The 12,538-nt window shown below is 28.6% G+C and overlaps 2 protein-coding genes across 2 annotated transcripts; one reads left to right on the forward strand and one right to left on the reverse strand.

Annotated features, from left to right (window-relative positions):
• Nucleotides 1–5,230: 5,230 nt before the first annotated feature.
• LOAG_03460 (hypothetical protein) lies at nt 5,231–5,694 on the forward strand (the record flags this gene model as incomplete). Its single annotated transcript, XM_003138997.1, has 2 exons — nt 5,231–5,582; nt 5,669–5,694. The coding sequence occupies 2 exons, from the start codon at nt 5,231–5,233 to the stop codon at nt 5,692–5,694; spliced, it is 378 nt and encodes a 125-aa protein (XP_003139045.1).
• Nucleotides 5,695–7,731: 2,037 nt separating this feature from the next.
• Nucleotides 7,732–11,365, reverse strand: LOAG_03461 (hypothetical protein; the record flags this gene model as incomplete). Its single annotated transcript, XM_003138998.1, has 7 exons — nt 7,732–7,791; nt 8,610–8,688; nt 8,734–8,840; nt 8,882–9,066; nt 9,796–9,812; nt 10,534–10,590; nt 11,340–11,365. 7 exons carry the CDS (start codon nt 11,363–11,365, stop codon nt 7,732–7,734), a joined length of 531 nt encoding a protein of 176 aa, XP_003139046.1.
• Between the last annotated feature and the right edge of the window lie 1,173 nt (nt 11,366–12,538).

Genomic DNA, 12,538 nt, shown 5'->3' on the forward strand with positions numbered 1-12,538 from the left:
GGCTTTCTTCACTTTTATAGCTTTGTATTTTCTGCTAATTTTCTCCATTTTTAAAGATTTTAAGACTGATAGCCAATTACAGCGCCAACATTGAGACTTCCAAATGAAGTTGCAATTTACCGTTTGATCTTCCGCGAGATTCCATGTAGATTTTCTGTTTTGGAAACGGGACATTGACTGCTTTGAAACTCAAATGATAAGCTATATAAAGTGCTGTTTTTCATAAGTGTAAATTTTCTGATTATGCTTTTATTTTTAACTAGGATAACATTCTTCTTATACATTAAATTCATTTTGCTATTAGCAAATTAATTCGTTTCAATGAAGGAGCTTTTTGTTATCTGTTGGATATATGCTATCGGTTATATTTCGTAATGGGTACTTATATAAGCATAGGATTTTCTATTGCATATACAGTGTTAACCAGAACTTGATTAATGATCAACTTGCTGGAACAGCATTCCTATTTAGCCTGACAAGAAGGAAATGGGAGTTGGAAAGGAATAAAACCAGAAATGGATGAGAAAGTAGAAATTGCTGAAAGATAAATCTAAGTGAGATGCAGGTGAAAACTGCGGATTTTGTAAAATCAATATTAATGACTGTGTTGGGTAATCTTTATGATTTTAAGCATTCTGTTCTTCTAATGTTGAAGCACCTTCTTGGCGGTTAATCCCAAGCCATTTGTGTGGAATGCTTGGAAGCGTTTCTGTCCATTACGCTTTCCATACTTGTAGCCTTGTAGTTATAAGCACTAATCATGCATCCATTAATCATATTGCTTCTGCTATATTCATGTAAGATATGCAGCTATTTTAAAGAAATACTTTCACGCAAATATGTGTAACATTATAAGTGTGTATCAGAAATGCAAGTAGATTAAAAAAAGAGCGACAAATGAAGAAAAACTGAAATTTTCCATTAACTTATGAATCTATGAGTCTTCATACATTTTGATACTCTTATGAATCGCTTGAAATCTTACGAAAACTTCGGTACGATATCCCTGTTGACCAGTCAGCCAGTCATATATTTGATTGATTGTTTGTTTAATAGGTCAGTAAGTCGATTTCCATTTCATTCAAAAATTTAATCTTAGAACGATATTTGTTTCGTTGTTGCCAAATTTTCAACAATTCAGTATAGCGCAAGTATTAAATTCAACAGCACTTTATCCTAAAAAGTAACCAACTGTTAGGGAATGTCAGAATACCGTAGAAGTGTAATCAATATTAAATACATTTTCTTGAAATGTTGCTATTTGAAGTAAAATAAAAAAAACGATAATAAAGTTTAGGGCATAACAATGTTTCTTAATTGAAAGTATTCTATAATCAGTGATTCAATTAATTTGCATCCAACATTTCTTGTCCATTTACATTACATTTGTTTAAGCATCTGAAACTTTAAAATAGAATGGAGCAAAAAGTTTCATGAAAGTTTGGGGGAATGTATAGTAAGTATAAAACTTCCCATTACTTTGCAATTTTGTTCAACTAACCAATGACCAATTATAGTAGCGATTTAATTTACTCTTCATTTAGCATTTTCAAATTAAAAGCTTTCTCTTTCTTTTTTTTTTTTTCATCATTTATGCAAACTTGAGGCAGTTTTTAGATATCGAAATAAGAATTTAATGATGTTAAAACATATGGTTTATGTTGATAAGCTTGGTTTTATCAAGTATAAATTGATCATTTCAATCTTAATGTAAGCATTCCTAAATGTCAACATTTTGGTGATTATATTCCTTTCAATTGATATCAAATTTTATTTCGGTCGAAAAAGATTAACATGAAGTAATTAAGTCTCCAAAAAATTAAAAAGCCATGAATATTCGTCTTCCCAAAGATTAAGTATTGTCAGGTGTAGGCACATACAATATGGATGATAAATTTTAATTAACAATTTACTAATTTCTTTCTATCATTTTAATTGGCAAATCTTCAAATTAATTAATGAATTTGACTTATCATAATAAATTTCATCGCTTCCTTTCAATCTTTTCATTCAAAGATATTCCGATGTTTTAAACAATTTATTATGCAACTGTGTAACACTTGATATTTTAGCGAAAGTACTAGAAGTTTACGTGTTCACGCTTAAATACGTTTAATGTTCACGTGTACCGCGTGGGTAATTTTGTAGAAGTACTTAAATGAATTTCAAGAGTGATAATGAAGTGATTTTTGTCAACATAGATTTATAGCTTCTCGAAAAGAGACAAATCTATCGCCTCAATTGATTTCTTCCAAATCTTTTTGCATAATTTTTCGTTCAACTTATCAATAACCTTTGGAACACACAAAATACTGATACAATTAGCAGACTAAACTGTATTTTGACCGATTTTCAATTTGCAACATTTTCCTAACATCGAAATTTTATTTTCCATAAAGTTTCTCCATAATGGATACTGTATTTTATTTCCAATTATTTACTTCTTGTCAAATTCCTTTCATATCATTCATTTCCTCCTTTTATTATGAAATTGATGGAGCACATTGCAGTTTGTTTTTATAGTAAGAAAATCATTTGTCACATATCCAATGCCATCTTTCAAATGACTACTGGTGTAATCAATGTTCTTCAGGAGAAGATGTTACTTAATTAGTAATTAGTAATGTGAAGGTGGTGTGGAAATTTCAAGAGTTGTCGGTTTTCTTAGCACTTTCTTGTTCTACCTTTCTTTCTCTTCTCTTGTTAGATTATTTTATTGGTCGATTTTCAGAAAGAAGCAATTCAATCACTTCGACTCTTTACAACTTTCCGTACTTCAAAATCCTTAGCTTAAGAAATATTCTGAAGGAAGGAGAATTAATTTTATCAGGATTTGTTAACTTTCAATAAATAAATGTTAGAGGAATTGCTTTTAAGGATGCATTAATTTTGTTTTGAAGCGACAGAACAATAATACCCACTTAAATTAAAGAATTAGGAAAAATATGGCTTTTATTTTAATCTGGCCAACCAAAATGGACAATAAACAGTTAGTCGGCCCTATGGCTGAGTGAAAAAAAAAGAAATAAGAAGTGCATGTCTTGGCTACTATATCAGAATTAGTGTTGCATTAATAAATACATTCATTATGATAGCACTAATAAAATTAGGTGTTCAAATATGACTACTGTTATTTGTGTGACATCAAAAGATGATATCATAGTTAGCTGCTAAATTTTTGAATTTGCTTAGTCTTCAGATACGGTTTTGGTATTATCTTTTTAATAACTGGTAGCACTTGGCTCTCATGGAATGATATATTTCATATTTTTCAGTCCAACTATTATCCTTGTTCATTTTTGGTTGGATAGATTAAATGAAAAGCCATATTTTTTCCAATTTCTTCAATTTCTCGGAGAAAGAAAGAAAGAATTCGAATTTTTCGTTCTCCCAAAAAGGGTATTATTATTTTGCTGCTTTTAAAGCACAAAATTAATGCATTCTTAAAAGCTACTCCTCTAACACTTATTCATTGAAAGCTGGAAAATTCTTCCAAAGCTTCAGAATATCTCTCAAGCTAAGAATTCTGAAGTTCTGAAAAATGTAAAGAGAGGAATTTTCGAAATGGATTGTTTACTTTTGAGAACCGATCAGTAACTTAACAAAAGAGGATAAAGCCAAGAAGACCGATAAGTCTTGAAATCATTGGTCGATGACGTGAATGGGGATATGGGATCGGATCGAATATCTAATCTATTAATAGTATTCCATAGCTATTACTTCGTAGTATATGGGTGGGGTGCAATAACTATCGTAAAGTCCAATCCATTTATGGCTCTCAGTGAAAACAATGAAGGTGAGTAGTGCTATTCACCATCAAATTGGAAACGCCTACGAGAAATGTCGTTGTGCAGCATGTTGACAGCACAAACAAATGCTGTCAACATGCTGCACGACACTTACTTTTTTATAACCTCCTACAATTTGAGCCTAATTTACTTTACTTTCATTTTTATCTTCATTGTTATCACATTTAAATTATTTCCTTCCTATATGCTAATGATAATCTCATAATGTCAAAAATCTTCCTCATTTTAATCTTAATTCGAAACTATAAGTGCAGCATTAATATCCTTCGTTAACGGTATCAGAATTATTGTATGACTACAGTAAATGCCATAAGATGCAACCGACAAAACATCCTACAGTAATGACATACTACCTTTACAATGTATTATTCTTATCTCTACGTATATGTTACCCTACAGCTGCTTCTGATAATTACTGTTATGTTCAAAAATAGATTATTGATCGGCTAATGGGACGGTTCATTGCGGATAGATTGTCACCTAGAACAGTTATTCTCTATCTTTAGCGAAAATTATATAATTTTGAACATCCAAAAAAAAGATTATGCAAATAAAACTTCAGTTTTTTTTTGTCAAAAATGTTTCATTCTGTAGAAAACGAATTTCTTCATCTCCATAATACTCCTACCTTTATGGTTGAAAAAAAAAAAAAACGAAATTACAGCGAATTTACACTCATAACATACTGTGTGAAACTAATTAATTAATTAATTAATCGATCAATAGTTGTATTTTCGAAATTTTTTGCTGTAGCCACTTTTTTTTGTTGTATTAATCTAACAATTTTAGCGTATTATATTTCAGGATGAAATCATTAACAATTTATATGCGAAATTTGGTTTAATACTTCTACCACTACGTGAAAATTAATTAATTAATGAAGGATCAAATCGAATTCTCATATTGTCATAGTAATAATTAACTATCATTTCGGGTATTACGACTGATGCAACATTTGAATTCTTATATTATCAATGATAAGGGATGCAGCAAATTTAAATAGAAGAATTTATTAAAAGAAGAGGAGGACTGGTAAGCAGATAATAACAGGAAACAGAAGCGGAAAAGATGGAGGAAGCGAGAATTAGTCGAGAATATGGATTAGCTATGATCGAGACAAGCATCTTTCCTCTTTCATAGCCAAAAGAAAACGACAACAACTAAAAATTCTCGTTACAACTGCACTACTCTTAATTTATTTGGGCTTTAGATAAGCCTAAAAAAGCTTTGGTAAAATCATCAAGCTCAAAAACACAAAGACTCAAAGGCTTACAAACTCAAAAACTTTTGCTCCAATTGGAAATTTTCGTTTAGGACAAAAAAAAAAATGTGAAATTTAAAGAGAAGGTGAAGAAAGAAATTATTATTTCAATTAATACTTTTAATTAAAAATTACAACAGTTCATGTAAAATGTCACAGAATGTCGTTGAGTGAAAGTATCAAAAAAAGTTTATTATTTGAAAAAGAAGAGTTAGACACAGTTCGGGAGCAAATATTAGACGCAAAAGGGACGAGTTTACCGAAGTCACAACCGGTAAATCATCATCAATCATTATTCTTCCTAACTCATTTGTTCTGTTGCTGTTATCCATGTAAAATATGCAGCCGTAATGAAATGAATCTCAATACCAACAACAATTTACCATCAGCGTCTAAAGCTATCGCCCTAGATTCTTCCTTTCTTACTAATACTATTAAAAATCCTTCGCAAAAATTTTCCGGTTCATCAACCTATCATCATTCCGTATTTGATGACAACGGTATTCAACGATGTAAGTTTTTCATTGCTAATTAAACTTTTTTACTTTAAATTAAATAACTTTTCCTATTTTCAATACTATAAGTAAATAATTTTCAGTGAAAATGCTTTCAAATTATCTGTGAATTTAAATTTTGTAATTCTAAAAAATTCCAAAGTTTCCAATCTTTAAGAAAATAATACTTCTAAAACTTTGCAATTAGAAAATGAAATTCTATGTTTCAAATAGAAATGTTATTGAGAGAAATTATATAGCTTTTGATTTTATAAAAAAATAATTTATCTATTAGAAAATTTTAGCTATTAAAAAATTTAGTATTAGAAAATTTTTGGAAAATTCAAACTTCAAGAAAATCGATAAAAAACCTATTAATTATTTATGAAACATTTTTTCCTGGAAGATTATTAAGGGATTCTGAATTTATGCTCATTAATATTTTCTACTTCATTAATTAATCATGGATAAATTATTTTTCTAAATTAAACCATATACTTGCTATAAATCATAATTAGTGATACGAATTGAAGACTATCAATCAACGATAAATTTCATTTATCTTTTTAAAATAATGAAGTTATTTGTGGAAAAATAACGGAAACTTCAAATACTGATAGATTTTCAACTTTATCATAGTGTTACATTTATAATCACTGAAATGAATAATGCAAATATTATATCTTTGTGGAATGTTAGAAATACTTTTGTTTGCATCGCAAGAAATACGATCGGATTGATAGGGCAAAAGGAATTTTTTCAAATGAAAGAGCCCAGAACATTCCTTTTCCTAAGGCCGTTACGAAAAACTAGGCTTATTAAGAAAATACATGCAAGCACTTGCATACTGAGTTAGGGTCTGGGAATTTTTTGCATTTGTTAGTAATGTATTAAAAAAACTTTAGTTATATTCTCATCCAAATGAATGATTCTTTGGGCTTTAATGATTAATTTAGCTGAAAAAAAATTAAGGAAGATGGATGATTATTTTTGAAAAATTCTGTAAACTTTAGAAAAAATTTGCTCAATTTTGTCGGAAAGTGGCCAAAATAAAAACTTTCCAAATTCTTGGACGTATCAACAGTTTCCTCTTAAATGTCAATCGATGTCAATCGTTTGTCACTGGTGAAAATTGAAGGAATGAAAAAAGCAAAGCGTAATTTTTCATTTAAAATGCAGGAATGTATTTAATCAATCCAAAATCCGATTTATATGTTAGGAATGTAAATTTTCTCAAGCATGTCAATGACAGATAAATTGCCACCAAAATGGATAATTAGAACTGATAAAGATCACTTTAATATATTCATTTGTTAATTTACTCAAAAACTGATGATTAAAAACACAAAAAAAAGAAAAGGAAGTGAAATTTTGCCGGAAGGTAATGACAAAAAGTTTTTTTTATCTTAAAGTTGAGCATTCCTTTTTTTGGATGTTTCCGGTTATCGTATTTCAGACACTCTTGCTATGTCTCAACAATAATTTAAGGAAAATTTCACACACAAAACTATTTTCCGAATAACAACAGGTTGCTATTTTTATCAGGATTACATGTCTGGGAAGATTTAGATTCTTGAAAAACTTTCTTAATATATGGACCTGATTTTGCATTTAATGAAAAGGATTCCAATATATGCCTAAATCTAAACATAAATCACGACATATCTATTCAACTCAATTTCAAACCTTATTTTTTTAAGACCTTTTTTCTTCTCTAATTTATTAATAATTGAAGTTTTTCATACAAACACTAAAAAGATTAACCAATCCAGGCTGGCGCTATCTTCCCAAAATGCGCAGTTCTATGTATATATATATATATATATGTATATGTATATATATATATGTGTATATATATACATGTATTTTTGCAGTGCGCAAACTATCAATAACGTTTTTCAAAGCTGCAGGAAATGGATTTGGCTACTTCAGTAAGTTTGTCCCTCTTTTGATAAGCATTATTTTTCTTGACCGTTTGAATGTGGCCAAGTGCTTGGAGTTTTACAGCATAGAGTTCAATTTTCTTCTTTCAATTGATTGCATTAAGTGTTGTCATCTGATCGGTTATGATAAAAGTGCTGAAATTTAATCTATGAATTTTGGTACTTGAAGAATTAAATAATTATTCACTTTATAACACGATTGTTAAGCTGCAAATCGCCGATAATTACCATTCATTGCTAATAATTAACGTTGATAATAATGCTTCCATTACAGATATAATTACCTGAATATTGAATCATTGAAATTCTGATTGTTCGGAAAAAATTTGCTGAAAGTTATCAGTGAATTTGCATAGTTAAAGCTTACTATTTGAACGCTAAAATTTTTTACTAAATTCAAACCTCTCAATTAGTACTTAAAAGATTAACATCTCAAAGTACTGACCCAAATATGAAATTAGTGGGGAAAGATAATTTTTAATATTAGAAAAGCATATCAAATCCATTACAATTATCAAGAAATTCAATCAAATTGAATTTCATTAAATCAGTGGTAGGATTCAAATAGCAGGTAAATATGTTAATGGAAAAATTTTTGAACAATCAAGTTTAGGAATATGTTATCGATTAACATATTTGGTTTCGGATTATTAATTAATTAGTTTATTTGCTACATCTAGTCGAATCTTTTGGAATACTTTTCATTAAAAAAAAAATACATATTTACAGTAAAATAAAGGAAAACTATATTATGAATTGAAATTCTTAGCTAATAAATTGAGATTTTAGTCGAATTAAAATTGAGTTGCAATATTGGAATTGATAAACAGCCGAAGGTATATTTGATATTTGAGAATTCTGATGTAAACTTTAAATCTTCAAGTCTTCTCATTAATTTCTTATACCTCTCACTTCTTCTATCACTTTGAAATTAAATAAAATTCATGTATGGAAAATATCCTTTAGTAATGGGCAAAAGGAAAAATCAATTTAAGAATTTCTAAAATTTCTCATCCATCTTTCTGGTACAAATTCCGCTCTTCTTTTCCATATATGTTGCAAGGAATTCATTTTTCAGAGGTGTTTCTTCTACTTTTCAAACTTTCCCAATCGCTGATTCGTTTGATTTCAGGAATTCATCAACTTTTCCTTCATTTTCATTTATATTTACAACTTTTTTTCTTTAATAAAATTTGCAGCATAATTTTTATTCTATTAACATTAACCGACAAAGTTTCACGTTTCCGGCGTGTTCATCGATTTCAGTTCCTTTGCGCACGTTTGATAACTCGTAGACAAATTGTGTTGCTACGCGAAGAAGATCGTTTTTCTTCTGATGCGTTGAATGCCATGTAGAATATGTTGATGATCGACAGTTAGTCGATTCCGTGTTTGGCGTTTCTTCAAGCGTCGAGCACGCGCGTCAGTAGTAGCGTCAGTAATCAAACAGGCGGTTTTCACGGGAGAGTGCGTCATGGTCCAAATCTTCGTTTTTGTCACTTTTGCTGTTAATGCCAAATCTTCTACTCCATTTTCTTTTTCTCTATCGTGTTTTTGTTCTCAAACAGAGACAAGATTTTCAAATCTTTCTCAAACAGCCCATCCATGTTGACCCATGATCAATGGCCGATATGTATTGTTCATGAAAGATTGTTATTCATTCAGTGATTTGAAAATTCGGAAAACTTCACAGTTCAATTGAATTTAAAAATTTAACTTTAAATTTTAGGATGGGCTTTTTGAAAAAGTGCTGAAGATTTTATAATTTCAACGGTATAGTTCTAAAAACTGATAATAGTGGAGAGAGTAGTGATTAAATACCAATTACTTAGTGACAGCTATCACACTTGCAACTCCAGCCTATAAATTCTCGCAGTGTAAATAACTTACGCTTAAGCAAATTATGAAAAAAAAATGAAATTACGAAAATTATAATAACCAAAAGTTTCTCTAAAATCTCACATTTTTTAAAATCTCACTTGTCTGATCACTGAATGAAATCTCAAATAAAATGAATAGCAATAAAATAATTAAGTAAAGGAATAGAATTGAAGAATAACGATGTCACAACTAACAATGTCAACAATTTTATTCGAATAATTAATTCCAAATAACAAGATCGTTATTCAATTAATTTAAATAAAAATCAATAAGCAAGGAAATTAACAAAATGACAACGAAACAGAAATTTAAAATTTATTTTTAACCACAAATTTTTTATATCATATCACAAATATAATTTTTTATGCAAATTCCTTTTATCATAAAAAACACTGTCAGATAACAACCGCCCATTTCATCTCTTCTTGAACAAAAAAAAAAAAGAAAAATAGCAAACATGAAATACGTCTTCAAATTAGTTCATTAATTAGTATTAATTTATTCAGGCTATTATCCTTATTTAAATAATAATTAGTAATTTTATAGTTCAAAAGTGCTATTATAATTACTGTATGAATTATCTAAATTGCTTTCATTGCTGTTTAATCAGCAACAAAACTTTGTCTTCATTATCCTTCTCCTCTTTTATTACTTCCAATTTAGGTATGAACTCAAAATATTTTAAAGAAAAAAAAAAATTTGCACATGAAAAGCTTTTAAGTCAAAGTGCGTCCAGAAAGTATGCATTCTTTTCCAATTTAGTTTTAAGTTAACTGATAAAACTTGTTGAAGTGTGTTTAACAACTTTTTACTAATTCATTTGTATAATACGGATATCATTTTTGTGCTTGAAAACTGCTTATATTTTTTACCTGTAATTTACCTGTACTTTGAACTTTTAGTCCAGTCATATATATCTATTCATTTTAAATAAAATTTACTAATGATAATCAGATCAGGTAAAACTTCTAGAAGCGATTTACAACATTAGCCGTTAAATAACTCTGTTCAATTTATTCGCCTAATTAAACTATCCTGATAAAAAAAAAAGAAAAAAAACAATGGAAAATTAGAATTTCTTCTTCCTAAATTATCATTTATACAATAGAAACAAAGGTGTACGATTAAATGAATTGCATTTTTACCTGTAAAAATGCAAATAATCTGCATGCTTTTGCAGTTCATTTGGGACATTTGTAATTCTAAAAATTTATACTTTTCTTTAAAATTGAAGTGAAAAAACATTTTGCGAAATTTTTTTCATTGTGATATTTTACAGAATTAATTTTTCTAATTTTACTACTAAAAGATGGTTGTAATCTTTTTTACTTCATATTTATTATGCCGAAAAATCGATATTTTCAAGTTTTTTTGTTTAATAGAGTAACTTTTACATTTGAGCCTTCGATACTGTACATAAGGAGAGAAAACGGAAATGACGAGGGTTGAAAATCAAGTGAAGTTATGTCCAGGAAGTTTTAAGTTAAATACGAAATCTTTGTCAACTAATGATCGACCAAAATTACAATAATTACTAATTAGCCTAGTTGTGGCTGTCTGATATGGTTTCTTTGTCTCTTATAGGATATTTCCAAAAGAGAGTCATATCTGGCCAACAATTCCAGCCAAAGAGCAGTTTTATATTTCCGGATTACCTTTGAGATATGTACACATGCATTTCCTTTCTTCCCTTGTATTATAGATTCATCCCACATACTGTAACATCGACAGTTTATTAATGATGATTGATAAAGAGGTAAACTTGATTACTAATCCATGAACTGAGTGATGTGACAAAAAGAGAATCATATTGAATTTAAACGATTCACATCAGTTAACCTTCCCAACAAAATAATTAATACTTGTTGACAGATACAGGTCAACTTACCCATAAATGATGCACATTGAAGCAGATCAACCCATCTATCCATCCATTTTCAAATTTAAATACCCATTTAGTCGAATACCCATACCCATTTATGCAAACATTTCTAAAATTTCTTCTTCTCCTCTTGTTTTATTGTTAATGTTTAAGTACAATTCATTCGTAGATGTCAAAATCTTTTTTAATATAATTCTTCAATTACAAAATATTTTAATTAATTATGATTAAGCAATATTTTCATTCTTCTTATAAAGCAACTTTCCCATTATCATTACTAAATTTAATTAATTATTGCAACTCAATCAGAAATTTGGATTTGAAAAAGCAAGTGATATACAATTCTTTATTGACCTGATAAAATCATAATGAAAATTATTTGGTGACTGAAAGTACAATAGTGGTTAAGGTGACATTTTGTATTTTCCGCAATGTGTTATTACTTTGAGTTGAAACAGTTGATTGTTTTGAATTTAAAATCCCAATTCTTGAAACTTTTATAATGGGGATGAGAGAGAAGTTTAAGAAAGTTTAATTTTCAACACTTAAAGGAATTTAATTACATGGCGCAGCAAAAATTATTTTGCAGAAATTAAACTTAAAATAGATTACTTTTGTTAAATGGAAATAAAAAGAGCGCTTTGTAAAAATAGTTTTTAAAAACTTAAATTTTGGAATAAAAAAAAATGATATATCATCAAATGAAAAAAACAATAAATGATAATGAATTATGGTAGAATATTTTTGTGATAACGGAAATACAATGAATTTTTAGCTTTTAATCTTTCAGTTTCAACAGCTGATTCCTTTATCATTTAATAACTGATATCATAAATATTAATCATATCAATCATTATACTTAAAATTTCTGTTCTCAAACTATTTCCATCAAAATTTCAATCGTAATTCCTATCAATTTTCATGAATTTGAACTTTGATATCTTTAATTCTCAACTTCTTTTTTGGTAAATTAAACAAGTACATTCATTAAATAAATGAAAACATTCTTGCAATTTCGATGCATTTATTCATCTACCATTGCATCAATGTATTCATCACATTTACCGTATCACTGTATTACCGTATATTATGAACCGTATATTTTATTATTTAATTTCGTAGAAAAGTTATCATCAGCCTGAATATTTAGAATTGGTATGAAATAATTTCATAGCATTATTATGACATTTTTGCGATACTTTTGTTCGATTGAAATGAAAATTCTCAAAATAGCCATTCCATTTTGTTTTTGCTTTTTTTTTTTTTTT

This window comes from Loa loa, assembly GCF_000183805.2.
Source record: "Loa loa unplaced genomic scaffold supercont3.4, whole genome shotgun sequence".
NCBI classification, from domain to species: domain Eukaryota; kingdom Metazoa; phylum Nematoda; class Chromadorea; order Rhabditida; family Onchocercidae; genus Loa; species Loa loa.